Raw genomic sequence first — 25081 nt, forward strand, 5'->3', positions numbered from 1 at the left:
ACACATGTATATCCAGCACCGTATACGAGAGCAACGAGCAATGTGTAGAGTGGTATGATTGAGTGATAATAATGTTTCTCATGCAAGGATTATAAGAACTAATATGTAACATTCCCGTTCTGGTTGCAAACATGTGCGCCGAGTAGCTCTATTATGGCTAGAGATAGTCAGTTATGCATTAACTCGTCCCAATACCAAAAGTTGAGTCGCATCAGTAGTATTATAACGATATTCAGCGTACTGTCTCTCAAAAAATCTGCATCACTCGATATAATCATTACCTCCGCTCGCCGGATTTTCATGGTCTATATGAAAACAAGCAACTTGGCAAATATGATTTGTCAGCGATAAATTCATCCTGGAACTATGAAGAAGCCGCTAGTCTTATCATTTTCAGGATCTTGTTCGCTTAACGATGTAAATTCGCTTTTTACTGCTGTTAACCAACTCAATACGTATGTGAGAAGACAAAAATGCTCTTACCTCATATAGCAGAGACACACGATAATAAACCTTTCTGTAGCCCGTATTACAAGATTCCTTGTTTGACTTACTTTCTCCTCAAAACACTCGTACACGTTGAGTTATCGATCGTTTTCACGTGACGTCACAGAATTAATTTGCGCCATGTTGGTGCACGTCACGTGTTTCAGTCGTTATTATATGCAAACACGATCCAAATTTATAGTTCCTTCCAGTTTACAATCGAAAAAAGTTAAATGTAGGGCTTCTACCGAAAAAATTGCTATTCCTTTGTCTGATGCAGACCATGTCGTCCAAATTCCACCATATGATTACGATAAAAACTGGATTTAGAAGTCAGAGAGCGTAAACTGAAGAAGATCTCGACTATCAGAATCGATCCTGTTTTGATAGATGGGAAACGCTTCGAGCCTGATTGCTTACCGCCGGTGGAATCGACTGATTTGCTCTGCTATTTGGTTCTCGAGACTAACTATTTCACGCAAAAAACAACTTAAAGCCTTCCGCAGTCTCGAGGCCTACAATCAAATGGTGTCAGGCTTTGTTTGCAACGTTCAAGAACACATCATCGCATACAAGTTGGTGGTGTTGGAAAAAGTGCGGTACTCGGAGCGGATAAACGATGCCTTGATTCAAATCTAGAATATTACTGCAAAGGATGGGACGATAAACCGCGCTCATTGTTTGGGATGCAAGGCAGGCCTCGCCGAATCATGTCGCACATAGCTAGTGTGCTATTTTACCTTGAGGCTTAGACAAAGGTCATCATTATATACCTAGACACTCAACAAAACGAGCACTGTGATTGGTTGATTCTTGGTCATAGGCCCCTGATCAAATGTATCCCGACCGGGATACAATTGTGTAGTTGTTGCCCGCGCATCGAACACAATAAAATGTTTCTTGCCATATGATTGTTTAAGAGAAAGTCTAAATATTTAACAAAGAACTTAATTTATGGTCCCTCGGAAAACTAGTTAGTTTTGTTTCCCTCGATTCCTGATGTTTCCCGAGACTTCGCCTCGGGAAACATCAGGACTCGATGGAAAACAAAACTGTTTTCCTCGGGATCATACATAAAGTGTTTGATAGAAGGCTTGTACGCAAATTAAGAGCCCTTGGATACTTACCAGTTTCGCAAACAAGGTGGAATACTCTCCCAGCCGACCTTGATAAAACGATAGAGAATCTCAGTGAGGGACTTCAGGTTTCTGAGAACTCGGAAGTCTTCACTAAAAAGGCTCGTTCAGAGAGCGGAGGTACCAGCGCCGACGCAAGGGCAGCAAATGCTAAACAAAGCCTGTACTGCTGAGCTTGGTGCCCCCGTACGTGTTGATCCCGACTGTAATGGATTTGTTTGACAAGAAGAAATGAAAAAAATGAAAGACGTAGAAATGCCCTACAATGAGCTGCTAAAAATTTGTCAAAGTACCAACATTCAAATGACCAACCAACAAATTTATCACGAGCAAAAAGACACTATTGCAAAGTCAAGTGGACAAACGTTTTTAAGCATAGGGCAGGCAGGATTGGTGCCTCACAGAAAAAAAAGCTGCAGCACACTCAGACCAAGCATTGCCATCACAGTCACTGATACAAAGGATTTTTTACCCTGAACTGCACAAAATAAATACTAAAGGCTGTGCGTCATGGGTGCCAGCATGAAGCCTCTGCGATCTGTGCTTTTGAGGAATCTTTGAAGAAAACTCATGGGAACTTTAGAGTGGTCAAATGTGCTCTTTGTTAGTCAAGAGCATCCTTGGTTGCATGCTACCCCAGATTTTGTATGCTCATGTAATTGCTATGGGGAAGGTTGTGGAGAGATTAAATGTCCCGTCTGTTAAGTGAACAGTGATTTTAATCCTTATGTTTTAAAGCCCTCCTCTTTTCTAAAAAATAACAGTGCTGGGGAATTCACACTGCTTAACACACACGAACATTATTACCAGGTTCAGCGACAACTATTTTCAACTAATTTGAAGTACTGTTACTTTGTTGTTTGTGCTGTTTCTTCAGGTGAACTTAGGCTATTGTCACATAGAATTCTTCCAGACAAAGACCACTAGAGTAAAGTTGTACCCAGATTGCAAAAATTTTGGAGAATTTGTGTTTTGCCTGAGGTACTTGCTCGATGGTGCATGAGAAGAGAGAGTCTAGCAAAGGATGGGGCTCCATTGGCTGACGCAGCGTGCCACTGCATACAGGAACTGATGAGGATACTGTCAAGTGTTGTAATCCGAGCTGTGCTATTCAGGAATTCCATTTGTTTTGTTTAAATATCAACACTATTCCGAAGACCTGGTATTGCCCCAGATGCAGAGCTTTACTAGAATTTAAGAAAAGAGGCTCTAAGCAACACTCAGCAAATACCAAGCCAAAATTCACACGTCACAACACACTCCAAGCAAACACACACACACACTTACCTTAACAAAAACCAGGCCAAAACTCACGCATGTCACAACAAACACCAACCAAACAGTCACACATGTCACAACACACACCGAGCAAACAGCCACACGTCTCAACCAACAGTCCAACAGTCACACATGTCACAACAAGAAACAACCAAATAATCACAAGAAACACCAACAAAACAGTCACTAAACCCCCAGTGAGTTCTAACACTCATTCAATTCTGAAAACTGTCACTAATTAAGAACAAAAGTGGGACGTCATGAATATGGCCTAATTGCTTCCTCAAATGGATAGCTGGACTGGGTTATTATTCAAAAGGCCCACATAATACCGAGAAGAATCAGTGAAGGCATACAAGGATTTCAGAGGCCAACTCTTGGCTCAGTTCGGCAATTTTATACTATGACTAGACCATTTATTCAAATAGTCCACATTAATAACAGTCGCTGGGTATGTACTAGTAAGATATATAGTCCTCCTGGTTATGTTGATGTCTATGATAAAAGGGGGTAAGTTTCTAAGGAAACGGTGGTGCTGCGTCGGTGAGAGAGTTCAGCAGGTAATTTAGTGTTAATAACCGAGTTGAAAGCGTAAATTGGCACCGTAAAGCGTTTCAAGCGTTAGCCCTTCGTCAGGAGGAACTGTAGGTTATATGTAGGTTTACATGCAGAAATTGGAGCTACACTAGTGGTGGGAATAAGGTGACGAGAAAACATAAATAAATTAGTTGAATGAAAGGCGCTCGTTGATACCGAGGGAACTAAGAGTGCCAATTTGGAAGTAATGAATGAAATTAGAGGGGGTTGCGAAAAGATAGTACCAGTCCCTGAATCGTTTTGGAGTGATTTCAAGTTTTTAAGGATGATGCATTTAACTGCGTAGTTGTGAGGGTGAAATGTGAGAGTGAATGGAATGCGGTCAGTGTTTTCCTTCTTAGTCGTTTGTAGTGCTGACTGTCGATCAATTTGTTGGGCACGGTGGTGGCCCGCTTGAACGACAGAAGCAGGATAGCCACGATTATCGAAAAACTGGCACATTGCCTCTGATTTTTCGGAAAAATCAGAGTCATCAATACATCGAGGACGAATTCTGAGAAACTGTGAAAAAGGTATGGAATTCTTGACGTGTGATGGATGCGAAGATGAATATAACAAGTAACTATGTGAATCTATAGGCTTGAAGTAAACACTACTGCATAAACTGTTTCCCGGACTAGAAAAGCCAAAGAAGTGTCGGAAATTTCCTTATTGTAAGATGATGAAGTTTGGACGACAGGCGCTATAATTTTGTCTAAATAGCGGGAAATAAGTTCGGTGGGACAACTGCAGGCAGAAACGATGGGTCGACCAGGGTTGTAAGATCTCCGGATTTTAGATTAAAAGTGAATACACGAAGTTCTAGGAGTGGTGATGGTGCGATTTTTTTGCAGTGGCTGGCAATTCTTGTTTAGCTCTAAGATCGTTTTGACAATGTCTTGGTTGATGAAAAAGAGATCTTAGTCAACTTTTGCATAAAAGGAGGTGTCGAAGAGTTGCCGCAAAGCTTCTCTTTGGTAGAGGTCGTCCTGCCAAAAAACAACTGCGCCGCCTTTGTTGGCGCTTTGGTAACTATTTATTTGCGTTTTTTTTAAATTTTTCAGCGCCGACCACTCTTCCGAGGAAAGGTTGGAAAATTTGGTATTACGATTGAATTTCAGTTTGTTGATATCATGGTGACATTTTTTGATGAAAAAATCTAAAGATGCGAACTGGTCCCCTAGGGGTGTCCATTTAGACTTTCGAATCTGAACTGTTTCGAAAGTATCTCTGTTCGAGATGTTAGAATCATCCTCTATGTCGTGAAAAAAGGCTTTCAACTGAACGCAGCGAAGGAATTTTTCAACGTCTCGCTTAACTGAAAATTGGTCGGTTTTCTTGGAAATAGGAACAAAATTTAAGCCCTTACTAAGAACTGGTTTTTCTGAATCGGAAAGTGGTAAATTTTCTGGAATGGTAACTACAGTTTTGAGGTTTTCAGGCGACGACTCGCTAGTAATTTGAGGACCGATAAGATGGTCGAGTTCTTGGGCCTTAATTTGGAGCAAATGGTTAAAACGTTTTGAATTTGCATCCTGAATTTTGGCACGAATAGGTTATACTAAAACAGCTGGACAGATTTTGGAAAGTTCAGAGCGGCAATGAGCCCCATGGGTTCGTTTAAGTAAAGGTATCAAGGTTTCTGTGCCGCCGAGATTGAAATGAATGCATTCAAGTATTTTACAGACAGGCATCAAACGGTTGTCTCACTTATCCTAAGGTTGCTATTGGAGAAAAAGATCGTCGCCGCGAGGCTGATAGGCAAGTATTGAAAAGTGTCTGACTTGATCAGTTGTTTTACTGACAGTATTCCTCTTTCTTTACTTTTCTTATAGCGTTCATCTGTCGTTTGCAAAGGCTCTGTTTTCGAGAATAGGAATTGGTTTCTATGTTACAAAGAATATCGCACGTGTCTAAAGGTGAAAGTCTGGGGAGCACTTAACAAGTGCCATACTATTTCAGCTGTGCCTACGGGTTTGCTCGAATACTTTCCAGAAGTATAGTGAAATCTCTGGAATATGCATGTTGCGATCCGGAAGGGAAGAGAATCAAACTTAAACAAGAACAGCATTGCATTCTGGGTTTTTAGATCATCGGGTGAGGTTAAAGATAGCGGTAAGTGACTATGATGAAAACCCGGTGAACTAGATGTTTAAAACCGCACTCCATAAATCTTACAAATAATAAATTCAAGAAATTCGATTACGAAATGACGCATTTCAAAGTTAATATGTATTTTATAACGATAAAATTTCGCGTACTAATAGAAATAGTATGTTTTCATACATAAAAGTAGGATTGGCAGGATTCTGAAGTAGAGATGCTGGTCTCCAACGCAGGAGCTGTGAGTCGGAGATCTTGGTATTTTCATTTCACATTCCTACATCAAATCAATACGCCTATGCTAATGGTAGTAATATTTATTACTATGAGAATTACTTTTAATTATCCCCTTTTATCTTTATCATTCCAAAGACACAAACATTGGGTTGCAAGCTATAAAAGAAAACAGAAGAACTCGAGATTATGTTCCTTAAATAACAAGAGACAATCGACAAATTCTCGGAATATTTGACGATTGTAAACACTCCAAAACTGTAAGAAAGATTTATAGTTAATCCAAGAATTTTTCCCAGGAAAACGAAACTGTATACACCTTAATAAAGACGGGTCAAGGTATGCTTTATTATCTTTTTGTGTTAATGAATCTTTCCGGTCTCCCTTCTGAGAGGAAATGTTGTTGTTTTTTGAACTTGTCGTTTCGATTAGGAAAGTTAATTTATTAAAATTATCAATTTACCCTGCAACGGAAAATGTAAAAAGGCACCGAGTTAACAACAGAATCAGCATTTACATGGTTATACTACTGCAAGTAAAATTATTGGTAAAATACTCCGTTTCTCACCACCACCTCATGAGTGTTCTTTTATCTTTTAGGCCTTTCTGTTAGAAAAATAAAGACTCAAACCGTACCGAAAATTTAGGAAATAACCGCGTAAGTATAAAGCTTTTACATCAAAATACTAATAAGGGTTTTCTAGCTTTTTTTTTCCCTGGTTATTTCCGATTTTTGACTCTTAAGGTCAGGCAAGTGCTTCTGTTGCCTTTCATGTCTTAATTTGTGATTTTATTTTTTAATTCTTAACCATTATAAAACGAGGATGTGTCCCATATCTTTACGTTGATGTGTCCGTATCTAAACTCGTCAGCGCTCACGGATTTGTTGATGTCCCCAAGCTCTGGCTTTACATCCAAAACAGCTCAACAAAGTATCATAATACAGCTAAAAAGTTGTTGACTGCTACAACAAACAAATATCTGAAAAACAACATCAGGTAAATCTATTCAGTGTCATATAACACAGGAAGAAAATTGAGTGAAGGTGTTGAATACATTTCAGGATCCCTTTTTCCTTTTGCGGTTTCCGTTCTCCACCGCGATACTCACACTTTTACGAGTTTGCCTCAGTCAAACTGAGAGAAAACGAAAAATACAAAAACAAAAGAAAAGGAGAAAAATCGGACACATAAGCTACACTAGCCTCAAATAAAATTCAAAATATCATGGATCAACCGAGCCACGAAGTTCAAATTGTCTGGCAGGCATGAATGAAGAGCGATTCCTTAAGCAAATGCTGAGCACCATGTGTAGGTCCACTTCGTCTAATCTCGTTACATGATCAAGACCCAATGAGATGAGAAAGGGGAAAACACTGTAAAAAAAATAAAAAGTGATAAAATACTGTTAAGCACACCGTTTTTTAGTCGATGTAGGATCAAGAGAGATGGCAGCCCGCAATTGCAGATGGTCTATAGATCCCTCTTTCCACTGGGTGGAATCACAACTGGATTAGACTTTGAGAGAAAGGTGAATTCTGGTCTCCCTAGGAAAAAAAGAATAAAATACAATAAGTGTTAACTTTCTCTTATCATGTAAAAGAAGAGGTATATTTACGGTCATAAACCTGCTATGTTTAGATTTTGTCAGGTCACAGTTTAAATATAATCGCATTGTGGTTGACTAAAGTGGGATATGAGGGTTTCATCTTCAAGTTGGTTTTAAAAATATGGCAAACTAGTAAGCAGCAGGTGAATTAGAAGCTTGCTACCTCTTGGCGAAAATACCATGGGCGCCACTATCTTCCTTTAATCCCATGCGCACTTTCCTCCAAAAACTTTCATCGTTTTTTCTTTTTCTTCATTAGGACTTTCATGAAATGTCGTTGACCGAGCGAGGAAAAATAGTGACCCAATGTTCACAGCAAAACGACTTACAAATCCCTATCACGTAAGTAACAATCGAAAGTGATTTTTCCTTGAACCATATAACCCATCATGATCAAAGACAGAGGGCAACACGAGGTAACCTGCACTGTTCCCGATGTTTTTTGAGTATGTAGCTCTCAGTTATCACTGAAATCAAAACGGGTTTACAGTGCGACCACGTGTGTATCGAATATTAGGGGCAGATCAGGTAGGCGTTGGCTGGAAGAAAATCTTATAACGCAGCAGGATATCAGGATAGTTTGTCTCCATGTTTGTTTCTTGTTTCTCTTCTTACCTTTTCGTGTACACACGTGAAAAGGTTATATCAAAGAACCAACAAACATTAAGCAAAACTTTCAGCTCTCTTTAGTGAGGGTTATTTATCAATCTACTCAAGTAACTTTTCACGTTTTCTTCTCTACAGGAAATTGAAAAAGTAAACATTGGTGTGCAAACATCAAGGAACACCCCTACGTAAGGAAATGATAATCACCCAGAGTGCTAATTGTTCCCGACATATTTACTTCCAGTTCAAGAAAGTCTGTAGATCCGTCGTATCGTGAATTTTTCAGGCATAAACAATCAGAAAGATTAAACGAGTGACCTTCGATACTTGCTCATTAGTAACATGTAAATAGCAAAGAACCAGAGGACCTAATAACGTTATTTAAGCGCTTTTCAACTGAGTGTTTGAAGTAATCCGGATTTGCTTCAATAAATTTCAAGACTGGTTCTATACAAACTCACGCCATTATCTCTTAACCGTCAGAATGCTGCGTCAGGATTGGCTCAAGTTTGGCAACTCAAGCCAATCCTGACGCAGCATTTTCTACGGCCACAGGTTGTTTACATGGCTCTGGCTCACTAACTCATGACACTTTTTATTTAATAAGTGATTATTTTTCTTAAGCTTGTCTATTGTATATATCATTTCACTCAATAAAACCGATAGAAACCTTGTATAAAATGCCTCAAGTTATAGTTGAACAACAACAAAGCGCGTCCACTATTTGTGGTAGAATGACTGAGCAAATGAAATTTTTTCAAAGACAGCCCATTAACTTATGTAGTGAGTAATAGATAGTGACATTTAATAGTTCAATTGCATTGTTTCAGCGCCAAGTGGTTTCGTCACAATACGGGTTTCTCTCGATCGAAGTGCTTCTTTCACCCAGTAATTAAGGTAGTCAGCCCTAAAGTGAAATAAACGGTATCATATTAGCATTTGAACGCGTTGGCCCGCATCAATATTTCTAGGTCACGCCGTCGCTCAGAAACCGAGAAGTGATTTACATATCCAATTATTAGAGCTTTATTTACAGCCTTCCTAGATTTTGTACGTCTCATGTCAACAATAATTAACCATAATTGTTTCGTTAATTATGAATCATATTCTATGTTTACAACACGTTTTAGACACACACTCAGTGATTTTAAAAAGACAGAGCGTTGAAAATGCTGTCTTTCGTACACTCAAGAGAATGGAATTATTTACCGGAAGAGTAAACAAAAGCCAATTTTATAAGCCGAATGTAAATTTTCAGTGGGTTAGCAAGTTTTAAATGGGCACGTCATGATAAAAGTTAAGACGAGCACTAGCACTCAACTCGGTCAAAAGCTCGTACACATCGCACAGAGTTCTCTTACCGATTTAGTTCGAGAGGGATAAAAATAGACAGACAAGAGTGTACAAAGGAAATTCTAACCCAAGGTCATCCAGATAAATACTTCGTTGGGCCGCATAAATTTTCAAGTGACCAATCAGAGGAGGTGTTAACCAGATCAATGCGCATCAGACTACTGAAAGGCGACGATTGATTTGATTTCATGCATCGTGGGATTGATTGACGCTAAATGACTGACTGCACACAAATGAAAACAAATCTAACATTTGATGCACCCAGGTTCTCCTTTACAAAAAATGAAATTCACGTTTATAGTCAAAAGGAGGAACGCCTGTAATGAACCACGTTTTCAATATCACAAAGTTGAGCGCGATTAAAAAAAAAAAATGAGATTACCAGGATTACCTTACACTTCATAATGTGGGCATAGTGACGTTAAAGCTTTCTCTGGTTATCCTGAAGTAATAAATCGATTTCGCTTTAAAAATATTCCCTTCCCTTATTTCAAACCAACACAAGCTCTTCCAATCGGCGAGAGGTCTGGGAACAGGGATGCTTCATTAACGCCTACTTGAAGTACACATTACTTTCCCGCACTTCACTTTCCTTGAGGACAATTTACTGGTAAAGTGAGGTAGGACGTTACTTACGTTACACCAGACACTAAAAAGCAGCTCAGTTTTGTAAGCCACACTTGTACGCATTTTGGAGCTATTTTTCGTAATGCAATGGAGAGAAAACGTATGTAAATTTTTAATTAAACCGATCAGCAACATTCGTGTAAAATTATTGAGTGTAGTGACATTTAAGGTGGGTGTGGAGATTAGAGTCTAACTCTGCAATATAAACACTTTTTTTCATCGCTTAGGCCATAAGTGGATAGTTCTTTCTAGCTAGCCTGAAGTCAGATTCTCAAAATCAATTTTCAAACCCTGTTTTGGTAATTACAGTGAATTTTGATTTCCGATTAATGTCTCCTAGATCAAGTTATTTTTCCCATTTTATTGGTCTGGTGGCCACAAAAGTACTACCATTGGTAAAAATACAATGCAGTGATATCATTTGCATTTCATTTGACAAAGATCAATGTAAGAAGTCTGGGAGAAAGTTGATTTTTGTAGCTTTAGGGGTTTCTGGCTTGCTTACAGATCTAGCCTTACCTTCCGTAAAGTAGAAATTCTTGATCAAATTTATCAAAACAATTGAAATAGTTTAAAAAATATTTCTCGCTTCGATGGACAATGGAGGATAATCTAGCTTGATAACCTCCATTACAAGTCACAAAAAAAAATTACATTCTTGGTCGCTCAAGACAAGCTTAGTTTGATCATTAAAATTCCTTAGGGCTATTGGTACATAAGAGAAGATATGGACTACATGTTTCGTTAATAACTTGAAAATGACAAACTGATCAGATTTAAAAACGCTATTGAGGTAAGAAATAAACGAAACTGATTGACCAATTGATGAGAAGAGTAAAAAGTGATTTTTCTCAATTTCCATATTATTGAAATTCTGATAGTTGATGCGTGGCTAGACATTACGAAAAGGTACACGACAAAAAAATTAAAGATACAGCAACAGCCACACAAGAAAAGAAAAAACTTAAATAATTAAATTATGGGATAAATAAATAATTCATTTCCGCGCAAATCCTTATGCTCTTTTCTTCCCAGTGGCAGGTTGCTAAGTGCCCTAAGATATCTCTAACCTTTATTTGATACGGCTGGTGGAAAGTAGAATACTATTATTTGTACAAAATGATCAGTCAAATGAAAATTATAGAAAAAGGGCTCTACCACTAACTGTGCTAAGAAGCCACACGCTGGATTGCGGCATATTTTTTCGTGGGTTCTGTTCCTGTTAATGCAACTGAGCTCAATTAAAAGAAACAAATCGTAATTTGACCTGCGGATAACATAGAAGCCACAATTAAAGAAAATTGCAGTTAAAGAAGCCAGAAAAATTGTCTTCAAGACGATCTTTTAGTCACCACCAAATTATTTCGAAACGCCCTTGGTCTTTTAAAACGAAAATTAGGATTAAGACATACAATCTGTTTAATGTCAATAGTTATATTTTACATAATGGTCAGCCTATGAAACAAATATCTCAGAGCTAAAAATACACATGTCCAATGAAGCGAGCCAAACTACCATGGCAACCTTATCGTTAAATCGTATTTGATCTAAATGGGTCTGTTTTGAGCTTCGGAGGCGATTTAGTTCTGTATTTATCCAGAAATGCCACCAAAATTATCCAAGCATCCCGCTGAGAGCAAGGGGAGGAATATGTCGCAGTAACTAACCGAAACGCTTCGGGAAATAATTCGAGATAAGGGCTTGTAGCGATAGAGAAAGTGATCATGTTTCAGGTTATTCATTTCCTTCGTCGTACTAGCATATATTTCTCTCCGAAATACGTGCGGGGTTACAACAGATCGACAGAAACATTAGAGTGTTTATAAATATTTTCATAACCGTTTCCTCCTTATATATGTCTAACTAACTCAAATTGTGTGATTCATATATTTACAAGACTAACTAGGAGGTTTGTTCGTCGATCGCTTATTAAATGGGATTCAGCAAATCACACGAATACGGAAAGGACAGAAAAGACGACTCACGATCACCTTAGAAATGGAAATAAACCACAGCAGAAATTGTCAGAAGGTTAAACGCCGTCTAAAGAATACTCCAGACAAAGGCAAATTTGTTCCCTCGGCAAGGTTGGCGTTACCATGGTGAGGAGCGCGGGCTCAGACAGGTGAGTCCGCGGTTTTTCAAAACATGTGATGGTAGTTGCAAAGCATGCGAAAGGAAAGTTGGACGGTCTCAACTGTTCAGGCCACCAGGGGAAAGCAGCATTTCTTTAACTATAAGGTCAAGGTAGGCGCCACAAATAACGTTCACACATCGGTTATCAAAGGGCTAGGGTTTAGAAGAATCCCTTGCTTGTAAGGAAGCAACTTCACTGCCATCGTCTATAATTTTCGCTACTTATTGTATTCGACTGGCCATCGAAGTTCGCATGTTACAAATCTGGGAAAGAGGGAAGATACTTTTTGATAGCAGCTTGTGGGTATCGTCGCTTTGGTCGTGGCTCAAAGCGATCTTTTTACGGTAAAATAATATACAGAACCAGAAAAGGGCGCTGAGTAAGCTCAGAAAACATTGATCTTCGATGCTCTATGCAGGGCTTGAAACATTTTGAAAATGGGGAAAAATCGATTAAATAGAGACAAGTTTCTTGTAAACTTGTTTTCGCACATAGCAATTTTTCCTAAAAGCTAGCCTGTTGTCTGTGTTTCAGGCTGATATGGGTGATCAAGGAATAGGACGAATCGTAAGTTTGAGAGCTCTCCAGGAATAATTGGCAGAGACTAACTAACCGACTAACTCCTTCTATTCTGACTCATTAGCATAACAATCTGGAGCAGAGAGCATTGTGACAAAGAAGGACCCATCCGTGACAATTGCATGACCGAGTTACTTAGATATCACAACTCTGAAGGTTTCTACACACAACAGGAGTAGCTACTTGAAATTACAGGTTTCATGGGTAACCAAAGAGCTGAAGACCTCCCCTACCCCTCCTTCCTTCCCTCAATCCCTATTCAACAATGAAATAAGCCTCCCCTTTGTGTAGATTACAGACTGAAAAAAATCCTTAATAATTTTTCACTTACATAAATCTTCTTCTCAGCCACTGGATATATTTCTATGCCTGGCATTAAAGCCAGTGGCCAGTTCGCAGCATGATGGATGATGCTGTAATGAATGCAAAGAAAAGAACTATCAGATACACCCATCAATGTAACTGTTCAAAAGAAGACAGAAAAAATAAAAAAAAGATTTAAGAAACATTAGAAAGCCGTACCCACGAGTTTCATTTCAAGAAATAACCAAGAAAACTTTAATTGTCTTAACCCTTAAGTGGGTAAGAAAATTGAGAATTCTTTCAAGGTGAAATTCTAATTTTATCCCACCTGCTGTTTTTTTGCATTCACTTTTAAGACACTTAAAAAATAGGTCTAACTTATGAGAAGAATTCTAGTCTTATTTGGAGCAATCTAGCTGGAAACGAATAAGCTCACGAGGAAAATATTATTTTTAGGTATTAAATAATGATACAATTCTAGGTTAGTTTAGCTTTTGACATCAAAGATGGTAAGAAGGGAATATGGTTTGAATTTGATCTTTTCCAGTTCACCAGAATATTCAAGGATCATTGATGATTATTTTGTTTTGGATTTTAGGTCTTCGACACAGATCTGGCCCACATGGTCATTTTAAGGTGAGTGCCACAGTACAACATCATTTCTAATATTTGCAAGTGTTTCTTAAGGATATTATGTAATTCTTCCCTCACAAAAAAATATCTTGGGGTGGGGCAGTCACGTGACATCCTAAGCATTGCTACAAAGGAGACTACAAATTTGACGAGTCGTATAAGTGTTACTTTAATTCCTTTCATCTTAATTCGATTCCCTTAAAATAAAGAGGCAGTATTACTTCTGTCAACCCAATTCAAAATTGGTATTAATCAGAGTAATTATAGCAATGTTTTACGACGGATTTAAACTTACCAGAAGAAATGATGCAGGGAAAATATTATTTTAGATCAACTCTTTCAATGCCAGGAGTGACCAATAAGACATGATTTCCTTACAATGTCACCAAATTGTTTAGAAAATTAATAGGAAGAAAGAATTTCGCCTGACAGATAGGGTTTAGTTTAGCTTCGAAATATCATAGCAACACTATGTCAATAATGAGACCATCATTGAGGTAGGTGGTTCCATCGCAAATTTACATCAGGCCACAGCATTAATACTTCTACGTCCTTTAAAACTGAATGATTGTGCATCGATCCATCACCATGCCATTCGGAGGTTCATGATCATAAACTTTCTAAAAATTCTGATTGATTGAGCCTACAATGGCTTTTGGTTATCAACTGCAGTTCACAAATAATTACAATTTAATTTTTCCCGTACATACTGCAATAGGAAGGGGAAAAATCAGTGATTAGGAAACCATTTGTTGGCTGGTTTATTCTATTTTTGTTTGTTTGTTTTGCTTCATTTACTTCATTGTTTAAAATACCAAGAACATGTGAGGTAGAGGAATCAGATAAGACGTTCTTTGTCTAAGACACGTTTAGGCTGACTAAAACGATTTTTCTGATGTAAAATCATTCACTTATAGGGACGAAGGAATAGTTTCGGACTTAGATCGTGCCCGTAGCGATTATCCTATAGTTGAAAGTGTTCAGGTAAGACAATTACTCCACCAGGTGAAGTTTGCACTATCACAAAGCAATTTCTTAAACAACGTAAATCTAAATTAAATTCGTTCATAAATGGTGTCAGTTGTGGTAATGTTAGTGTTCTTAGTTGGTAAGTAATAAATTTTATATTAACATTAACGATTAAAAATTTTCTATTGTTTATTCTCCTTTAAGGAAAAAAAGCCTACTAAAAGACAAACAAAGCAGGGACGAGAAATTTGATTGATACTGGCGATTCTCTCTTCGTTACCTGAGCTTTGCTAGGACCATTACAATTTTATTTAAATTCAGGGCATTATTTTCTCAACAGGGGAACGTTCCTATGAAGAACCCTAGGAGAGCTTGCAGACTGCACCTGAGGTAGGTGATTCTTCCAAAATCGTACAAGTAAAGCCTACAATGTAGCTTTTATCTGGAAAATCGGTAGAAGATTGTTGCCCTATCTATTTGAAACAAAGGGCAGATTGATTATTTAAGTACTACTACTACTACCACTATCACCACTACAACTGCTAATAGTAATAATAATAATAATAATAATAATAATACCCATGAAAAAATCATGACCTGGAGTCTTCCAAGACAAAGAAAAATTGACATGGTTTTGTATGCTGTCTTTCAGGTGCCAGTGTCTTGCTGAAAGAAATTTCCCACCGGTGGGTAACCATTAAGTAGCAGTCAGCCTTACTTTAAGTTTGCATTTTTACTTACTTTACTACACAGCACGTCATACTATTCTACAAAGTTGGTGCACTTTTTTTTTAGCTGAGATATGCCTGAACACTGGTTTAAAAAAAATAATAAAAAAAAAAAACGCTCATTGAGTCAAAGTAGTAGCTAAACATCACAACATGGTTTAAATCATAATCAAGCCTAGGCTCAATTATTTGTCAGCCACAAACTTACTTTTTGTGATACTCTTTTATAATTAAAGACACTGATGATGCAGTATCATGGTGTGTTACGTGACACCACTGCAATCTGTTTTTGACTTAACGTTATTAAGAGTCCCCTCCATTCAAGTTTTGTTAATTGAAAAAGGACATTTTTGGAAATGCAATCAAATACATTTTAAGGCATGTTTCTGCATCACTAATATCCAGTCTTTGGTTCACGAAACCTGTAACTGTAACCTTTCGTTTCTACACAGAATGCGTTAACACCTCAAGATTCAATGTAAGTTACATAACTGTGTACAAATTTATCAGGTAGGAGCCACAAATAGAGAGAGTAAAAAAAAAAGAGCCCACGCTGAAAAGGTTGCATGGCCAAAACAAATGAGTCAATAAGTTGAATCCTCTCTCAACTTTTTTCCTATCACTCCGTTCAACTTGGGACGAGTAAGACACTAAGGAACATTAGATATCGAGTAATTTTATTAATAGCACAAATGTACCTCTCCAGTTTGTCACAGCCCTACCAAAATACAACAAAGAAATATATTCGAATGACACAATGTATACTTCTCCATCTTTTAGTATCCTCAATATAGTGCGGTTGGAGAACTTAGCCAATAGGATTCATATAGAGCACCAGCAGGTACGACCACGAGCATGGTTATTAATTACTGCACACAATTGATACTGACATGAACTATGCAACTTTTTAAAGAGAGCTCTTTCGCTTTTGACAGAAGTTACTCAACTTAGACTTAAGCTGGCTGGCAAGAGCGATGGAAATTAGCAGTAGAACCCTTTGTATGAATGCGTGTGCGTGTGCGTGTGCGTGTGCGTGTGCGTGTGCGTGTGCGTGTGCGTGTGCGTGTGCGTGTGCGTGTGTGGATATTTGTGGGGGAAGGGGGAGGGGGTGGGTGGGTAGAGAAGGGTGAAACCTCTATCCCAGACTAATAATAGACGTATCAGCTAATTTCCATAAAATACTTTCGAAAAATCAAAAAATAAGATTTTCCATTTCACATTTCACTATGCAAGTTTAAGAAAGATGCACTATGGCAACTAAGCATCCTAAATTTAATAAGTTTTAGTAGCCATGGATGTCATGACTGTTACAGAAGAGCCTTGAATCACCCAATGTCTATGTGAAGAGTACATCCTTCAAATTCAACTAAGGATTCTTTAGGACAATCTGAATCTTTTTTGACTGTCTCCAAAGCTAATATTGGTCTTCTCATTTGATAGATGCGGTAGATTCACAGTCCTTCAGATGGCTCGTCTTGGAAAGAATTCTATCTGTTGTTGTTTTAAAAAACTGAATCAATCTGTTGTACGTGATATATCGTTTTAATAAATGCACTTGAATTCGCTTTTTGTACCGTCAGTATTCCAAGTTTATACATATTTCATTTTATCTAGTTTCTCCTCAAGCTGGGCTCCAGGGCTCTATGAGAAATGGTATCGTATTGTTAGTTTCAGCATGGCTAAGAGGTAACCAACACGATAACCTACGACACACCCATTACGTAGGTCACCCACAGGGTTGATAATGTTTTCACCGAGGTTTCTTTGAGAGCATAAAATAGGACCTCGCTGATTTAAGATAACTTCACCAAATTTAATCAAACACTAAATGTGCTTAACACTGTACGGTGATACGCGATTAAGAAAGTTTACCTGTTGAAATGAAACTGGATAATACCGAATACATCTAATTGCACGATATATCTAGCAACTTATACCAAATTACGCAATGTGAAATTGACACGACATTGCATACTTTGCGTTAATTAAAGTCGCGTTAATTTTCATAAGCTTAGTTTCCGCTTTCGTTTCTGCCAATTCAAAGTAAAATAAATAAGGAACAGGAGCACTTTTGAAACCTGTCTTAGTTTTCTGAGCTATACGTGTACAAACCTGTGCATCATCATGCCTTCTTATTTAGGGCACGCTAAAAGGATAGTTCCCCAACATCTTTCTGGTAAAACAGTTACAGATTATCAGTCAGGAAAATGTTGGGATTTTATCGACTCTGTCGAAGTCAAATTGATTGTGCTAAAACAGTGTAGTTTTACTTGCCTTTCTCTGGATAGGAATTTCTTCTTAAGGATTTTCTTCTTTAGTATTAATCTCCACACGTTTTAGACTTAGGTGTAATCAAGAAACACATCAGCCTTCTAGCTGCTCGATGAACAGACAAATTAGGACCACCGAGCAACAAAACTGAAAACTGAGAATCCATTGCATTATTTTTAGTTTTCTCTGAAAAGCGTCCCACAAATCAAAAGATTTCTCGGCAAAAAAATTAGAATCGTAATCACGCAATTATTTCCACGAAAACCGGATCTTGGCGAATCACCGCGAAACAGAACAGTAAACGGTGTATGTTTCATTTACACAAATTCTGGAGGGGAAGTTTTCCTTATGGATGCTTGCTACAACACGGACAGAGAGATTTACGAGAAGGTTTTATCTCATGAGATTGGAAGGATATATAGGAAAAAGAAAGCCCTTCAAACGACTTGGTGCTGTACAGTCTGGAGTGAACTGGTACGCCAGCTAAGTAACCGCTAAGTTCCTTTAGCCGCAGGTTTGTGAAATAATTCACGTAGATTACCTTAACATGATTATTGCACCATTCATCGTGTCCCAAGCTTATACGAAAAGGCATAACGTCCGTTCTGCTTAATCAAAAATTGCTACTGTTCAGCACAACAAAAACTTCTTCGTCTTTCTTTGCAATTCGTTGCCTTCTTCGTCTTTCTTTGCAATTCGTTACCTTCTTCGTCTTTCTTTGCAATTCGTTACCTTCTTCGTCTTTCTTTGCAATTCGTTACCTTCTTCGTCTTTCTTTACAATTCGTTACCTTCTTCGTCTAAGTTATCCGTTCTTCAGAACAAAACATGTGTTTACTTTTCCTTAAAAACGTCAAAAGCTTCAACAGAGGTACAACATTTCTTTATTATAGCTACTAGGATCTGTCCTGGTAACTGGACGTCCTCAGACGAAGAGGTCACCAAGGTTAACGTGAAATCTTAAGTTTAAGAGGCGAACGACGATAATTTCACATATCAAAGAAAAGGCCAATGCCGTCCTCTCTCCGGGTTAAGATTACTGGCCCAACTAGTAAATGAGGCTCATTCTGTTCTTATTAAGCAGAGACACTTCTTAAAACTTGTCGATTTCAAACAGAGTATTCAACTCCAAATGATCCATCAGCAAAAATCGCCTTACAATACAGAAGACAAAAGGTCTAAGCGCAGTAAGTTCATGAATGATGACATGACATCAATATAACTGTCAAAAAGAGACACAACGACGACGTTCTTAACTCAACGTTACTGACACTGTCCGCTTTCTGGACTCTTGATCTAGGCCTCCCCTCAGGAACGGGACGTGTGCCCCGAATCACAACAGTGCCCCGAATCACAACATCTAACATCCATCCGCTGGAACGACTTCGAAAATTACTGAGTGGTGGGAAGCTGCTCAAATTCGCACAGCTCGGGGAAAAGCTCTCACTACCGCCTAAAGCAAGAGAATCACGAAAAACCTTTAAATCATGAACAACCTGCCGACGCTGAGAAATTTGCTCGAATGGAGTGTAGCCTTCAACAGCTGTAATTTCAGTGCCTGGGCCCCATTTTGAGACAATTTCGCATTTGGCTTCCTCATCTTCCTATTTCTACAGATAGGTAAAATGTACCCATACTGCATGAGCCCACCCTACGAGCGCTAGCAGGTACATATGTACCACCATGCGCACTGAAGTCCATGCGCAATTCTACATCTCCAACACATCGATGCCTAAGCGAACGCACCTTTTACCAGATTAGGACAGAACACAGAAAAGTTTTACCGTGTTAACTCCAAGGTACTGATGTCATTTTATGTTTTCAACTCCAGTAACTCTTCTGCGAACCTAAACCATCCAAATTATCAGGATTATCCTATTTATATTTTGTTGAAGAGGGAGACAGAGGATGGGATTATTTCAATATGTAAGGGGAGGAAAGCTTTTTAGCACCGTTTCAATCTATGTTAACCTCTCCGTTTACTGTGAATACAGGTGCGACGAGGTTCTTTCTTTTTTAACGAGTATGTTTTTACACTATAATTGTCTTACATTTATGTTATTCGATGATTCAAAGATTCCCTCATTGTTTACTTCATTCGCCTACACGTTTACATTGTACACATGTTAACACAGTGATTGAAATGTGCCCTTCGTCACCAAACCTATTAGCCGCTAGACCGTGTTGTAACAGCACGTAGCTCAAGCTAACGCTAAAGAAAAGCAGGTTCCCTCCCAGCCTGCAGAACAGGCGTAATTTAAGCGACCGAGTGCTCAGTATTTTCTTAACGAAAATTATGGCCGCCAACTTTCATTTTAATGGCAGCGGAAGGCTGGGGAGAGAAATGAAATTTGTACCGAGGGGGCGGTCGTCGGTCAAAAATAAGGAGAGGATAAGGGTGGGAAAGGTCTACCCCCACCGTCCATTCTAACTCCAAATCAAATATGGCCGGTCGGATAAGCGATGGCGAGCTTGAAACGTTAGCTCGCACTAATAAGACGCCTGCACTGCAGGCTGATCCACTCCTTACCTTTCTAACATTTATTCACGCGATTCAAACACGTCATGCGTGTCGCGCTAGTTCGTTACGGATAACCTCAAAATAACATCAAACACTTCCAAATAAATTAACAAGATTACGCACTCATGGCAATCGATTCAACGACAACATTATCGATCCAAACATCATCGTTCTGGTGACAAAATACCACAAATAAACCACTAAGGCAGTATCAAAACGCATTAAAATAAGGAGACCACATTTCCGGAGAGGAAGGTCATAATAACAGCTTATCGATACCTTATCGCATCTAATTAACAGTGATTATATTGCAAGCCAAAACAAGACAAGACTTTATAAAGGGTTAAAGAGGATACAATAAACAAGAAAAAATAAAAGGCTGTTTGAGTCCATCTGCCATTTCCGGTCGCACAATTAGCTAAAAGGACAAATGTCTAGACAAAGTTTTAGAACGCTTGTTTGCAAAACGCATATATTTATCAATTTGAATGGCGCCCAACTAATTTCCACTCTGACGATGTTTTTTATCCTTCCATATTTACTGCTGACGGTTGCGACAGTCTCCAACTAATTACTAAAATGGTTTTCTCTTAGTTTTCTCCTTCTTTTGGCAGGTTAACCGCATAACTGCTGCAATATCTGAAGACCGCTGTCATCAATTATTGTATGTAAAGGTCACTGAACTTCTCTAATGTCTACTGCCTACATTTATTCTATCTGAATCCTCTGAAAAGTCTTGTTTGCGCTGATTACAGATATGTTTAACCGTGTCTTATAATATTGCACAATGGGATCTACCGTCGTTTGTTCTAACAAGAATATTTTTTTGTTATTTCAGATGGCAGCGAAACACGAGAAGGTAAAACTATCAACTCTCCTTGACATGATGTTGTGGTATTTAAATTATTCATCCAAAGCAAACAACTCATTCTGCGGGGTTACACTTACATCATCACCTCGCTTTCAAAAAAAAAAATGATAATAAAAAGCATTTTAGATTAATACGTAACAAAACCTCTTAAAAAGGAACGTAGTTCTATTGTAAATACATTTATTTTTGTCTCAAATGTTGGTGTGGCTGCTAGAGATAACCAATTTTAAAGAAGAATGTACATCTGCAAGCATTGTGCTGGTGTAACTAGTCTTGAAGAGAAACATTTTTTAAAAGATTCTGATGAGATTTAAAAATTGAACGCTTCATTAGTTTCAGTTTTTGAACATTTGTAGGGTGAAGATACAAGCTCTTCTGACGAAGAAGAAGTAGGCAAAGAGTGAGTATATCTAAGAAGTTTAGTTACGTAAACGTATTCGTTTCCCTAAATATGCTTTTTTGGGCACCACAGACGTAACATCATAACGTCTGGTATAAGTTGCAATGAAATACATTTCATTTGCCGTGCGGATTGAAATAAAATAAAGCCATGGTCTTCGCAGGCGAGCTGCAATTTTAGCAGTTGCAGGAAAAAAGCCTAAAATACTAAGGTATTTTATTATATTAGGTATACACTAAGGGATTCGAACCCCTGCCCACATAGTAGGGAATTTAAGAAAACTACGACGGCAACGGAAACGGGAACGTCACTAAACAAAAGGTTAAATGAACAGAACAATGGCTGTACACGAGCGTAACGAATTTTTGTAAATTTCTTTGCGTCCTCTGCAAAACAACAACGTGAAATGAGCAAATTGGAGAACGTGAATGTGAAATAACAATTTCTAATTTAACGCCAAGTTCCATAATCAGTTTCGAGATATTTTTGACAGTGTGAATCAAACTAAATGATCCTAGAGGTATCGCTAAATTTCTAGCCATAATATGTTCATTTTATGAACCGACGTTGTCCACGGCGGCGTCGTCGTCGTCGTTGTCGTTTCCTTATCCTTTAAGTCCCAAGAACTGACTGTTAATTCTCTTCTCGGCTGCCACACATTAATTTTCCTAATAAATTGGTTACAAGAATTTGGTTTTTATCACGAAAACATCATCTACCTGATCACCATGAGTATTCTCATTCCTTAATTGCTGGATAATGTATGGATATTAAAAAGAGAAGTTAGATCTCAGTCACTTCTGGGAGTTAAACGGTTAAACTGTCGACTAGTTGGGCGCTGTGCTACTCCCAACTGAGCTACCAAGCCTCACAATGGGAGCGAGGCCAATTTTGAGGGTTCTTCTTTCCTGTGGAGGAATCTGATAAAACTTCTATTTGCTTTGGTTTATCCCACTGGTAATAAACGACTGTATAGAAAGGAATCTCATTATCAAAAAAAATGTTTATGTATTACACCTCTCAGAATACCTCAGCTTGACGCAGATTCCATCGAAGATCAACAAGGAGTGCGCTTGCTAAACAGTAATAACAACACTTCAAGTTGCTTGGAAAATTCCAATCAAGTAAGAGTTGAAAAAGAGGTTTATGCTTTGCTAAAGGTTTTTATTTTTTTCAAATCTGTTGGATGCAACAAGCGATTAAAATTTCCAACATGCACATAACTGTTTTTTTCTTTGTTAGGACGACAATTGCCCTCCCCAAGGATGGACTACATCCGGAAGGAAGATTCAACAATGTACAGATGACATTCCTATAGGGTATGTGTTCCAAAATAGTACGCATCAAATAAGATAACATTCTCTTGAAATAACCGAATTACGGCCGTTGTCCCCCTTCTCAGCCAGTTTATACTTCTTTAAAAGTTTTCAGTGACTCAGTCTGATCATGCTTAAATGGAATTATCCTTAGCGTTACATATAATAAATAATACTTTGACCTGCAGATGATAAATAAAGAAGATATGATCCTCGTAAGCTACGACAGGATTCGAACCCCTGCCTTCCAGATACTAATTGGGTGTTACTACCAACTGAGCTAAGAAGCCACTTTTTGAGAGCGAAGCAAATTTCAGTAAATAATTATACTGATGCAAAATCAGTTCTCTAGCTTCCAAGAATCATCAGGGTACGAGTGGAACTGTAGAAACAAATTTATCTTAAAAAAGAAAACTGTGAAAATTAATCTGCGTGTCGATGAAATGTAACTGGAGATCACTTTAAAAATTTTTCGTTTCAGGACTGAAGATGACGATCCTTGCACGATTGATCTTTACGAAGAAGAAGATTGCCGTGCAGCGCAGGTGAATAACTCAACAAAAAATTAATTCGAATGTAACCTAAAAAGCCCGCTTACCGACCAATAATATATCTACCTATCAAATTGTTTTTATTTCATATTTTCAGGAGAACAACGATGTGGATCAACTGACCGAAGATATCAACATTTGCATATCTCTGCTGATTATTTTTTTATATTTAACAGCCCTCTAATATTCAAATAAAGTAATGCTTGTTCATGGTTGTGTGTTATTAAAATTGAACCAATACACTGTTGCATCACCAAACCAGCGTTGTGTTTCCGTTGCCTTGACAATGTGTTTCAGTCCAATTGTAAAAGAAAGTCATACATTGTTACAATAGAGTTGATTCAAGTCTGTCAATCATACTCCATGAACCCCGTTTTATTGGTCCCTTTAGATTTGAAACGTCTATTGTGAAATGGTTCATGACAGTAAAAGTTACTGAATCAAGATAGCATAGAGCTATGTCAAAAGGCATGAACTAAAGCACAGACGGTAGACGATGGATCATGTGACGGGACATGATCACGAAATTCAAAATTGTCACGCAATCGTATGAATGTACCATAAATCTTTATTTTACGGGGCGTTGCGATACGTTTCTTGAACCTGTATTAAGCGGTCGCCCAAAATTGTAAACAGTGTTCGTACACTGGTAATTTGACAGGCTGGGGAGATGTATCAAATGTGCACCAAATGTATTTTCGTACATTTTGGTTGACCCTGAGGGATGCTCAAGCCCACTGATTAAGATGCCATTTCCCCATCGGTACATTCTTGAGGTTAGGTAAAGCCAGACGATATTGCGTTACAAAAGGCAATATTTACTTCTGTGCGCTACTTTCTTCGTTTTTAAGGTTCCCTTCTCTTCCGGAGCATACAACTCCAGACACATATTTCTCCTCATCTTTGTCGCGTATCTCTTCCTACGTATTTTGAAACTTTGTACGCTATTATTAAACGTTGAGCGCATTGGATTTGTTCTAAGGACAAGTAAGGCTTCTCCTTTAGCGAATCCCTTCTTAATTTACGCTTACTAAAAAGTGTTGACGGGCCAGCCCGACTCCTACCAGGGGTTGAGTGCAGTATGAACGATCTTCTCCGCAGTTCCTCGTATTTAAACAAAAACGGAGGCCTGTTTGACCAGGATCCTTTAATATCTTTACTTTCCCTGCGATCGTTGACAATTTTTTGTCTTCCTTATAGTCCATTTAAGAAGAAGTGTATTAAACAAGTTTTGGTAAATCAGGCGGGTCAATATGCCGAAGATGCTTTTATTTCAATCATTTAGTCTTCCTTCTCCGTAAAACCTGTATTAAGCGGTCACCGCCGCCCCGTTAAAGAAGGATTCATTTCACAATCACGCGATTACGTGACAATTTTTAATTCCGTGATCATGTCCTGTCCCACGATCCGTCGTATACCGTCTGCTGTCGATGGTCTACAGTTTATTGTCTGTTTTTAAATGCCATGTCAAAATGCCCAATCCCCTCACCCGTTGTCAGTCATATTTTAAGTTCGGTTTCACCAAATTAAAATCACGCTTCACTGACAGACCAAACTTCCGTTTTCAAAACAAAAAAATTCCCTGTCGACGGGACTTGTCCCAGAAAAAAAATTTCCAATTGCAACGATGTCAAAACTGCATGAAAGCAATCCTGCTTTAACCGCACTATTTGACTCGCTTACATCGAACGGCTTGAAAAATAATCGGTAGTTTTTAATAGAAAAGGCGAGCAACTCCAACCTGAAAATATAAAAGCACTTATTAAGTCTTAAAAAACCTGCTTCTTTGTCAATTT

General features: G+C 38.3%; 3 protein-coding genes and 2 long non-coding RNA genes across 18 annotated transcripts in view; 3 read left to right on the forward strand and 2 right to left on the reverse strand.

The window, feature by feature from the left end:
- The window catches only part of LOC136282922 (uncharacterized), a 36698-nt gene extending 36110 nt beyond the window's left edge, over window positions 1–588 (reverse strand). Inside the window, exon 1 of the long non-coding RNA XR_010718507.1 lies at window positions 484–588. This is a non-coding gene — a long non-coding RNA (uncharacterized lncRNA). The remainder of the gene's footprint in view (window positions 1–483) is intronic.
- Window positions 1–25081, forward strand: part of LOC131778182 (uncharacterized) — a 43979-nt gene that overhangs the window by 14322 nt on the left and 4576 nt on the right. For 4 of the 8 annotated variants that reach the window (XM_066171007.1, XM_066171005.1, XM_066171004.1 and 1 more), the window contains one exon: window positions 2500–5729. The exons of 1 other annotated variant lie outside the window; for it this stretch is intronic. In XM_066171007.1, the coding sequence (XP_066027104.1) occupies window positions 2500–2625 (126 nt within the window). In that variant the 3' untranslated portion in view covers window positions 2626–5729. Of the gene's footprint in view, window positions 1–2499; window positions 5838–6413; window positions 6550–6685; window positions 6812–7240; window positions 7344–7680; window positions 7764–8165; window positions 8837–25081 lie in introns of those variants that run through there. 3 more of the 8 variants (XR_010718506.1, XR_010718505.1, XR_010718504.1) reach the window with 3 other exon arrangements.
- The window catches only part of LOC136282923 (uncharacterized), a 33292-nt gene continuing 14092 nt past the window's right edge, over window positions 5882–25081 (reverse strand). For 3 of the 4 annotated variants that reach the window (XR_010718510.1, XR_010718511.1, XR_010718508.1), the window contains 2 exons: window positions 13055–13136; window positions 5882–7359 (listed from right to left, as the gene is read on the reverse strand). This is a non-coding gene — a long non-coding RNA (uncharacterized lncRNA). The remainder of the gene's footprint in view (window positions 7360–13054; window positions 13137–25081) is intronic. The other variant, XR_010718509.1, reaches the window with a different exon arrangement.
- Window positions 11862–17051, forward strand: LOC131778174 (uncharacterized). 3 transcript variants are annotated; one of them, XM_066171001.1, is made up of 9 exons: window positions 11862–12254; window positions 12679–12711; window positions 13625–13662; window positions 14577–14643; window positions 14969–15018; window positions 15281–15314; window positions 15809–15834; window positions 16137–16197; window positions 16797–17051. In XM_066171001.1, the coding sequence occupies exons 1-9, from the start codon at window positions 12177–12179 to the stop codon at window positions 16803–16805; spliced, it is 396 nt and encodes a 131-aa protein (XP_066027098.1). In that variant the 5' UTR covers window positions 11862–12176; the 3' UTR covers window positions 16806–17051. The 3 variants fall into 3 exon arrangements, with proteins under 3 accessions (XP_066027098.1, XP_066027100.1, XP_066027099.1); XM_066171003.1 differs by having other exon boundaries at window positions 11862–12132; XM_066171002.1 differs by lacking the exon at window positions 12679–12711.
- LOC136282949 (uncharacterized) lies at window positions 18011–23548 on the forward strand. Of its 2 annotated transcripts, XM_066171101.1 has the most exons (8): window positions 18011–19425; window positions 20762–20811; window positions 20986–21006; window positions 21375–21418; window positions 22443–22542; window positions 22661–22737; window positions 23216–23279; window positions 23383–23548. In XM_066171101.1, the coding sequence occupies exons 3-8, from the start codon at window positions 20986–20988 to the stop codon at window positions 23467–23469; spliced, it is 393 nt and encodes a 130-aa protein (XP_066027198.1). In that variant the 5' UTR covers window positions 18011–19425; window positions 20762–20811; the 3' UTR covers window positions 23470–23548. The 2 variants fall into 2 exon arrangements, with proteins under 2 accessions (XP_066027198.1, XP_066027199.1); XM_066171102.1 differs by lacking the exon at window positions 20762–20811.

The sequence above is a fragment of the Pocillopora verrucosa genome, chromosome 8 (assembly GCF_036669915.1).
Source record: "Pocillopora verrucosa isolate sample1 chromosome 8, ASM3666991v2, whole genome shotgun sequence".
In the NCBI taxonomy this organism is placed as follows: Eukaryota; Metazoa; Cnidaria; class Anthozoa; order Scleractinia; family Pocilloporidae; genus Pocillopora; species Pocillopora verrucosa.